We start from the raw sequence: 10080 nt of genomic DNA, 5'->3' as shown, positions 1-10080 counted from the left end.
ATATTAAAGATGGCACGCGGGCGGCACACAGCAGAAGTCCGTGCGTGTGAAAACCGCTGACGGCCAGTCGTCCTCGTGTGCTCTCCAGCTCCTGCAGACCCCGTCCAGCACTGAATCCAAAAAAACCGGGATGACGGAGATACTCTCTCTAACTTTTTATGTTCCTTTTTTTTTTTTTTCTCTCTCACCTGACTCTAATATTTCTGACCTTGCTGTAATGGTTTTGGCCTGAGTAATTTATTACTACATCGTGTTTTGACCCCTCGGCGAATTAAAAACTTTGCAACCCAGCTGGGTTCCTGTTTTCTGGAACACATTCAAAGCCTTAGAAATGTAACTCACTCTTTGATTTGATTTCATACCCCATTGATGTGATATTCTCTGACGAATGCGATGATCTTGATTTCTTACTTAACGATTCAAATGCTAATTCGATAAGCCCGGTTTCTGCCAATGCTGCTCGGCTCCTCACTAAATTCTTCCAGGCGGTGTTGGCACTGGAGCTGTGAACAGTGATGATTTATGATTTATTTGCCTCACAAATCCAGTCTCTCCATAGCAGCTTCCTGAATTTTCTATTTTGTTTCTTTCTCTTTCTTTCTTTTTTTTTTTTTTTTTTTTTTGTCTATTTAAAACTGGAGAAAAAGAAAAAGACGATGGCCGCAGCAGCGTCCGTCTCATTTTCCTCGACACTGGCCAGTGATCAGACTGCTCCTGTAAATGAGGACAGCTCTGCAGAGTCTCGCAGACGCTGCATACATGTATGATTTATGTGTGTTTACTCTGCACGCATGCATGTGAGCGTGCTGTAAACGAACTTATTACTGCTCTTTGGGGCATAAACTCATGAAGCCAACCCTTCATCAGGTCCCAGCAGAGGCTTCAGTTGCTCTGAATCTGCTCTAATACGATTTCACTGCGCTAACCTGTGCTGCGCACATGATTCTTCCACATTTTGTCTCTCCCAGCAGAGCCCAAGAAACATATGAATACATTATCATGACCCAGTACGCCATGATTCCACATTACTCACCATTCAGAAATTTTAACCTCGGAGCTTCTTTTTCATATCCCCCCCCCCTTCTCTCTACTTTTTTCCTTTAGTGCTCGAAATGGCAAAATGCGAGTGCTGAGCTTCAAGATGGGATTGGTGAGCCTGTGCAACGCAGACGTCCAAGAGAAGTACAAATGTGAGTCTGATGCTCGCTCATGTGCCTAATGCATCTCCTCAGCTGCAAACAATGAGCCAAAACAAAACGACCCTGATTGCCAGTATTACATAAAGACATCCACTTAGTCTAATGGAGGAAATGTCTCCGATGCCATAATGGAGAAAGCTTTCTTTGCTTGTACAAAGTACACCAGGGGCCCTTAAAAGGATTGCTTGCCAGAGACACCATTCATGCACACTCTCTTTCTATGACTCTCACTCATTTTTTTTCACAAGTCAACTAGCAGGAAAGCTTAAGCACTCCCTTCATGCTTTTTAGATTATGAATTATGCTGTAATTTTTTATTAGTGCTCCGCTCCGGTCTGAGATATGCTTTCACTGCTCTTTTGTAACTCCGGTTTACAAGTATGTATTAGGTAAAAATGAAGAGCGAGCGTTTGAGTCGGTTATGGTTGCAGCTGCGACAGCTTGTAGTTTGATACGGGATCTGAGACAACAACCCCAAACCGGCGCCAGGATTATTCATGCTTGGCACACCATCTGTGTCAGGTCTGAGACGGAAAGATAACAGATTTGCCTTCAAGTGAATGTCCCTCAAGGTGAGTCAGCCTCACTATCCCGTGTTCAGGTAGACATGTGGCCCGAGCAGTCTGTCTTCTCTACGGCTGATCCATCATTGTTGAAGAAATGTTCGCGAATAAAGCCGAAGCTTTCGTCTGCTTTCAGATGCAGATGGTTTGTGTTTGTATTTCATTTCTGAGGCTTTTTTTTTTTAATTCCTCTAAAAAGTGTACTTGTCATTACTGTAAGCGTAACAAGTGTTTCTATTACCTCTTGGTTACATGGTTTTCCTCTTTGCAGACATGTTCTGCTGTCATATTTGTTATGCATGCACCATTTTCTGCTCTGTCAGTCGTCTTTCCTTCATCTGTCAAACGCAGAAGATGATTTAGTCGTGTCAAATCCACGAAGAGAAATTTGTTTTTGAATATAGTTATATGAAGAAGAAATCGTGGAGCTCATGCAGAGGGTCTAAACTGCAGCATCTCAGCAAGATTCGTATTTGTCACTCGTCCTCTGTCATTCAGTCCCATAGCAATCTCACTGCGCAGTTTGCAGGCTTTATTTTCAGGATGCAATTCATCAATACACTGTCGTAATCTCCAAGATTCGTGCAGAATGCATTTCAATCATGTCAGCCTGAACACATGAAGTGACACCTGAGCTTGGTTATGATGACTGTATGGAGGCGGCTGCTAACAGGCAGCTGCCAAAGCGGAGCGTTGTCCCTGTAGGGTTGAATAAATACGCGGCGAGGAGGACACATAGTATGCTTATACTCTCATTGTGCAGCACCCTCACACGCCTGTCAGCATTCATCTCTTCAATGACAGGCAGACTTCCCAGCGAGCTCGGTAAAGGCCTCATTCAAAACCCAACGAGACTCTACTTATGCAGCTCTTTCATCCCCGAGCTGACCAGCCGGGCCTGATACTGATTTTATCTCCGTGTGTGTGTGCGTGTGTGACACTATACTAAATTTTATCCAGCCAAAACTGCTTAAGGTTAGTTTCAAGTCTGAAATTGAAGCTTCCCGGTTGAAAAAGGGAAAGAAAACTTTTTTTTTTGAGGTTTGTTATCTGTGATCAATCTAAGCTTTCTCCCAGCCGACACATGGGGGCCGTTAGAGGACGCCCCGAAGACGCCACCGGTCTAATCAGGGTTGCATTTGTGGCAAAACTTAAGGGAAGGACATTTACAACATTTTTCCCAGCATGTTTTTTATTTCCTTTGCCATTTTTGGGCAAAAGCATGAAAATAGTAGAAATAAGTACAGAAAACAGGCTTTTCTAACATCATGTATTTAAAATAGTGAGGACAAATATAAAGAAAAAGAAAAGTTCAACAGGTCCAACTGTTGCATCAATACAAAGCAAGCTTTTACTAATGTCCTATTTATTTTCTGCAAGGCCAAGCAGTCAGTAACAACAGCGATTACAGTGCATCCAAGTTCAATTTTGGGTCCGGGGGCTTTTTTTTGTGTGAAGTTTGCATGTTCTGCCTGGCGTCTTATCAGATTTGATTGACGTGTTTTCATATTTTTTCAGATTTATTTCGTCAGGTGTCGGGTTCTGGAGGCTTGACAGACCAGCGTCACCTGAGCCTGCTGCTCCACGAAGCCATCCAGATCCCACGCCAGTTAGGGGAGGTCGCCGCTTTTGGGGGCAGCAACGTGGAGCCGAGTGTTCGCAGCTGCTTCCGCATGGTGAGGACACGTTAAGAGACGAGCAGCGGAGCATCTGCAGTTTTATACACACGCAGACAAGCAGACACACACACACACACACACGCAACGAAATAGCAAATATACTGAGTTAATTGAACGTATTTGCTCAGATTAGGCCGCCAAATGATTAAGCTGCTGCATTAATGTTCATATCAGTGATCCAGGGTGTCTGCTGTAACAGTGTATTCTTACATCGTGAATGCAGTGATTGTTTCAGTGTTGGTGACAATAGTTTGATTGCTCCAATGAGCAATCTGAAAGCCAATTTGAAAACCTTTTTATTCATGCTATTGTCAGGTGAAGCTTGTCTGATTTATTAATTAGCGTGCAGGAAAACAGCGGCAGACTTGTAATTAATCTGAGTGAAAACTCGCCTGGGCCAAACGTGCACAGTAAAACAGTGTAATAATGCTAATGATAAGGTGCCTCAACAGGATATCTGCTGGCTTTGTGAATGTGTGTTTTGCCGAATTGAACTCCGTCTTATTGACTACGGATGAAGAAATTTAATGTGCCATTACAGAAAATGTTAAAGTTCATAATCGGTCCCAAAGAACTGCTCCTGCTCCAAGTGAGTGCAGAAGCGTCGCATTACATTACGGCTGCATTGCAGTGAATTTAAAGTGCGAGTTCAGTTCTAGATTATCCTGATACTTTTAAACTCAAGTTTATAAGAAGTTGCTGGCAGAGTGTCATCTGTGGGAATATTTCTTTATGATAAAGGGACCAGAAGCAGACAGAGTAGTTGTTAATCAAGAGAAATATTCTCTGCTGATCTTTTCTGAACTTGTATATTTCTCAAAGGTTGTGGGAACTTTCACTGGTGGCATTTAATTTGGGAGACCAGGGAGGTAATGAGTTTTCACTCGTGGGTGAAATGTTCATGTAATGTGAATCCGAGGGACCAGATCTGGTGTTTATTAGCTGACTTGAAAACGATTTCCGTGAGTGGATGTGGGTTCAGCGTTATTGTCACCGAGGGTTAGACTCTACTAGCAGAGAAACTGATGAAACATACTCAAGGTAGAATAGGCTGAGTGAGGCAGTTAATCATGATGACCTGATTTTATCGAAGATGACACTGCAAAGGTCATAAAATCAACTTTAAAGAAGTGAACAACTCAGTCACATTCAATTGCGAGTGTTTTATTTCAAGAGCTTGATTCCTAACCATGAAGTTTATTGAATATATAATCTGAAAGCATTGAGTTTTGATAGATAACTGGAAATTTATCATCCCGTTCTTTCCCCCCAAATGATATTTAAAACATCCCATCTGCTGCGTGTGCTGGTGTGAGGTGCGGCGGCGGTGTGCTCGGCATAGTCATCGCCAGTTCCAGGTGTTCGGTGTTCAAGTGAGGGGGGCGGCTGCTGTTTGACCTCCCACACGGAGCGAAGCTGGCTACTCCACTGACAGAGAGGAGCTCCTTCATCCCTTGGAGACTCTACACCTCAGTACACCTCAGTGTGTGTGATCACAACACACACACACACACATATTTATTATGTTACTCTGGTTGAGTAGTGGAGGGAGCCCCAGGGAAATCAACCTCTTAATGCATCTCTGATGCAGACTTAATGAGAATTTAGCACATCACGGATTTTTAGCGCTTGGCAAGTCATTCTTTTATTAGGTTGACTTCCTTTTTATCCCACTTTCTGGAATTTTTAACAAGCTGCAGACACACACACAAACACACATACAGTACGCACAGGTGTTTTATGATTCTGTGTTGCACGTGAGTTTTATCATTTCAGCAGTCATTGCATTGATCCTGCTCTTCTCTCTCGTATTTCTGTGATTACTTTCATTCATCGTGAAATCGCTGTTTGGAAGGAGGGACTCTCTGTTCTCTCAGTGCTTCGCCTAACTGCCGGTGGTCTATATTTGGATTGTTTACAGTTTGTGCACTTCTTTCCTGCCTCCAACGTCCCTTTTTCCAGGCTCCAGGGAAGCCTGCCATTGAGGTGTCTCACTTCCTGGAGTGGATGAGCCTGGAGCCCCAGTCGATGGTTTGGCTGCCCGTCCTCCACCGCGTGACTGCCGCAGAGTCGACAAAGCATCAGGCCAAGTGCTACGTCTGCAAACAATGTCCCATCAAGGGCTTCAGGTGGGCTTCAGTGAGTGGCTAACTGAACACACAGGCGGCTACTGTGAACAAAAAGCTGCTGATTACAAAGACGTGAACTGATCCACGGGACTCTTGACTAATCTCGGTGGAAAAGAAAACTATTGCAAAATCAAATCGAATCAAATTAGCAATTTGGAGCAATTGCACAGGTGTAAACATAGAAAAAAAAGAGACAAAATCCTGGTGTAAATTTTGTTCTCTTCCATCAGAAGACAAGTATTAAACTCTGTTTAAAGCATTCTCAAAGAGTTATGCGTTTTTTATATGCAAGGAGTCATCTCCATAGGACCTAATTACATTTTAATACTCATGAGTGTGTTAAACTGAATGGCTTTTTTTTTTCTCCTGCATCTTGCAAAGGAAAAAAAATGCACATGAAATGCACGTTTATTTCGCATTGGACTTTCAACTGAGATTAATATCAACATTATCGTGGGAGCGTTATGCAAGTGAATGGAAGATGAAAGTAAATATGTTTTAATAATGGCGACTGGTGTTTTCAGCTTTTATTACATCACAGGTTTCGCTGCTCATGAGATAAAGGCTCGCTGGAGATGCTGGAACTGAGATACGGCGCGCTGTAATATTAGCAGGAGAGACCAAACACTCCCAGAGTATTAAATAATGTCAGTTTATTGAAGAATGGTGCGAGCGTCGTGTGTGAACCCCCCAACCCAAAATCTTAACCTTTAAAAGCATAATATTCTTATTGAGTTCACACAGCGCCCCAACTCTCACCTTAGTTTAACTCCAAAACCTGTTTCCACCTAAACTTTTATTGATCGTCTTAATTGGGTCTCTTGTTTCCCAAGTCCCAATAATGTGAAATTGTAAACAGATTTCTTTCCTCACAGGAGTAATAAACTCACACACAGCCACACACACTTCCATTGATTTCCTGGAGATATACTCCCACTTTGGGATTAAATCACTTCATCTTCTTGTTGATCCAAGTTTTCCCTCTAAAAATAGTTAATTTTCATCATAGAATGTTTGTTTTTATCTTGACAGATATCGCAGTCTGAAGCAGTTTAATGTGGACATCTGCCAGACGTGTTTTTTAACCGGCCGGACTACCAAGGGAAAGAAGCTGCACTACCCCATCATGGAGTACTACACCCCAGTAAGACAAATAGGTGGCGCTTTGACTAAATACAAATCCAGGTCTCCGGGGATGGATAAAGCTTAACTGTACTCGAAAGAAAATGATACTACTATCTCCTGATTCCTGCTGCCAGACATGGATTAGTTGTCTCGCCACTGTAAGGCCTCTGTCATCTCCAAGTGTACGCTGTTGGATATCTTTTTCATCGAGCTCAATGGGTGTGCCAGGATTGAGAACCACTCAGTGGGAACACTTCCTTTCCCTTGAATAGTGAACACATGATGGTCCATTTGCAGCTTTCGGTACTTTGTGCATAAAACCCCAATAAAACCAAAGTCTTAAGAGATTTCATGCACAATCTTTGAAGTGGAGTTCATTCTGAAGCTGCTGTACTGTAGCTGGAGTGTGCTGAGATAGGGCCAGATTAAGTCTCTAATCAATTCCAAGCTGTAAAATGTGGCAAAAGGCCATCTGTACAGTGATTTTTTTTTTTTTTTTATTCGATGGACAATATTTCACGTTGGCTAGCTTCAGTTTTTTTTCCAAGACCGAGGCATAAGCCGCATGGATTTCTGCTAAGATGGAAAGAGCAGAGTAGAAAAAGCCAGTGACTTTACAAAAAAAAAAAAATGTAAAGATGAGGATGGAACGAGAGAGAAAGCAGTGGATAAACTAAGGCAGAAGGAGGAAAAGTAAAGTGAGAATCAGACCACCCAGCTGTGAGCCAAAGTAGGCAATATTTGCATGAAGTAATTTTGGAGAAAGCAACATTTCCAAGAATCCTGAAGTGCTGTAATTTGTCTCCCACTTATCATCTTCCTTCACTGTTAACCTCCGCCTGTCCCCCCTCTTCAACCCGCCCACCACATCCACACCTAAATCACACCCCAGACGACATCGGGAGAGAAGATGAGGGACTTCGCTAAGACTCTGAAGAATAAGTTCAGGTCGAAGCAATACTTCACCAAGCACCCACAGAGAGGTTACCTGCCAGTGCAATCAGTGCTGGAAGTGGAGAGCTCAGAGACGTGAGTATTACACACACACACAGACACACACACACACACACACACACACACACGGTCGCCCCTTTGTTTCTTCCCTGGCATCGTCTGTCTTTTGCTTTTTGTCGGTGACAGCCATGCAGACTCCTGCTGCTGTGGGCTAATTGTCATGTTGCCTGGCTGAGATGGGTTGAAGGGACAGTTCTGTGTTCAGAATTAACATAATGTTGCTCCTGTGGTCACGGTCTGGTTCCAGAGCGCCTTAACCGAGTCGCAGGCTAAAGAGAAAAAAGAAGAGAGCGCTGAGATAAAAATACATGAGATCATCAGGAATCATGGCTTACGGCTACAGCAGCATCCAGGATGTCGGAGTTTAATTACGGCTCCATGTTGTGGCTGATTGTTATTGGGATGTTTACCTTTTTACATCCTTCACTATTCTACTTTATGCCTGTAATATTTGAAGTAATTCAAATTTCACAGAGAGCTGAATCTAGTGCATCAACAGACATGTTGTGTTTAGTTTTTTTGGAAAATGATTATTATAACAGAGTTTTTCTTTGTTTCTTATAGGATTGTGTGTTATTATTAGTTGTTGCTCTTGGAATAGCTCAGCAGCATATATAAGTATGCCATTATAAAACATCACATAAATCATCAAACCACCTTGGAGAAATCTTTGAAAATAGCATATTTGCTGTATTTACATTGTGTAGTTTAGCTATATTTAACGACTGAATCGCGCAGCCTCCCCTGAGCCCCGGATTGTTTACATATCTGCTTCTTGCTGACTTCTTTTCAGTAAAGCAGAAACTCATTAACGTTACGACGCAGCCTTGCATACTTAAGTTTCTTGCCGCGAAGAGCGACCTTATTAAAAACATCCTACTACTACATACAAATGTCTCCAGTCCTGATTCTGAACCTCTCCTTATTTATCCAAGTTAATCACAAACAACACCCAAAGATGTTTGAATTCAGGGTTTAATCAATACAGCTGAATATTTGTAGCCCAGAGGTTTATTCTGAGTAGGCATCACATTCACTTCTGCAGCTATGCAGATGACACACCGCTGTATGTCCCACTGTAACCCGACACAACCTGCAGCAGAAACTTCCCCAGAATTTGAACTTTGCACCTTCCTTCTAATGAGTTCAGCACCTGTAATTTAACTTTTCTGTCCCAGTTTTTATTTCAATCCTGCCGTCTTCAAGGTTTTATGGTTCTGTTTTCGACTTTCATATCTTCCAAATTAGTAACTGCAATTTTATTTAGTGTAAGTAAATATGACATGCAAAGAGTACAGCACATCTAAAATGTCATGGCTTATAACGCACTGATATTTCAGTCTGTGTTTTAAATGATATTTGATTTCCTTTCTTGTTGCTTCGAGCTTCTAAGGCATGGTTTTCAAAAGTGCTCTATAAATACATTTATTTTGGTGTTTTATTCATTCTGTTTGTGTAAACCATGGAAGTCGACTAAACTAAAGTGAAGCAGTGTAAATGAGTGGAAGATTAAAGTGATATGAAGAAAACTGAAATGTTAAGTTGTTTTTTAACATATTGTGTCATGTTGCAGCATTTTAATCTGTTTTTGCATGTTTCCTGAAAAAATATGTTTAAAAATTCTTTAAAGAACATGCATTGAATTTTGCATTTTCATAACGGCACCCTTGTGTAAAGTATCAAAAATGCCTTTGTGAAGTATTGACGATGCCTCCTTTTGTTCTTAGACCGTGCTCCTCACCCAAGCTGCCCCATGCAGACACACACAGCAGAATCGAACATTATGCCAGCAGGTACGTGGCTCTCGGTGCAGTGCTATATATCAAATAATTACTACAGAGTCTCTCCCCCTCTTTCACTTTCTTCTTTCCAAATCATTTCCCTTCTTCTTTATATTCACTCCACCCCTCCTCCTCCTCCTCCTCCTCCTCCTCCTTCTCCTTGTGCGCTCCTGCAGCCTTTAGTCTTTGCACAGCACTGATTGAGGTATTGATTTGGCTGAGCTGTACACCGCACTCCAGCCAGGATGCAGGCTGTGCTGCCCAGTGGTTTCCTCTCTCGTATTCTCCTCACAAACACCCAGCAGAGCAGAGCAGTTTGCGCGTGTGTGTGTGTGTGTATGTGTGTGTGTGTGTGTGTGTGTGTGTGGGCGCGCTCAGGTCAGCAGGGTTCAGCGTGCCTAGCGACTTGTCACTTGCTGGGGCAGCGAGCCCATTGGTCACCTGGGAGCTGTCACTGTGGATTAGTCTCTGTGTGACAGGTTATAAACAGGGCACAGCTCTGGACTCACACACTCCTGGCAGCTCTGCCCACAGCGCAGACACACACACACACACATGTACACACACACACACACACACACACTCACAGA

The 10080-nt window shown here is 42.7% G+C and overlaps 1 protein-coding gene across 1 annotated transcript in view; it reads left to right on the top strand.

Moving 5' to 3' along the window:
- Window positions 1–10080, top strand: part of drp2 (dystrophin related protein 2) — a 75716-nt gene that overhangs the window by 51924 nt on the left and 13712 nt on the right. Inside the window, exons 13-18 of the mRNA XM_030104912.1 lie at window positions 1105–1190; window positions 3281–3438; window positions 5404–5570; window positions 6603–6714; window positions 7588–7724; window positions 9437–9502. Of these exons, the coding sequence (XP_029960772.1) occupies window positions 1105–1190; window positions 3281–3438; window positions 5404–5570; window positions 6603–6714; window positions 7588–7724; window positions 9437–9502 (726 nt within the window). The remainder of the gene's footprint in view (window positions 1–1104; window positions 1191–3280; window positions 3439–5403; window positions 5571–6602; window positions 6715–7587; window positions 7725–9436; window positions 9503–10080) is intronic.

This window comes from Salarias fasciatus, chromosome 2 (genome assembly GCF_902148845.1).
Source record: "Salarias fasciatus chromosome 2, fSalaFa1.1, whole genome shotgun sequence".
Classification (NCBI taxonomy): domain Eukaryota; kingdom Metazoa; phylum Chordata; class Actinopteri; order Blenniiformes; family Blenniidae; genus Salarias; species Salarias fasciatus.
Note: the sequence above shows the minus strand (reverse complement) of the source record. Positions and strands in the feature narration are given on the sequence as shown.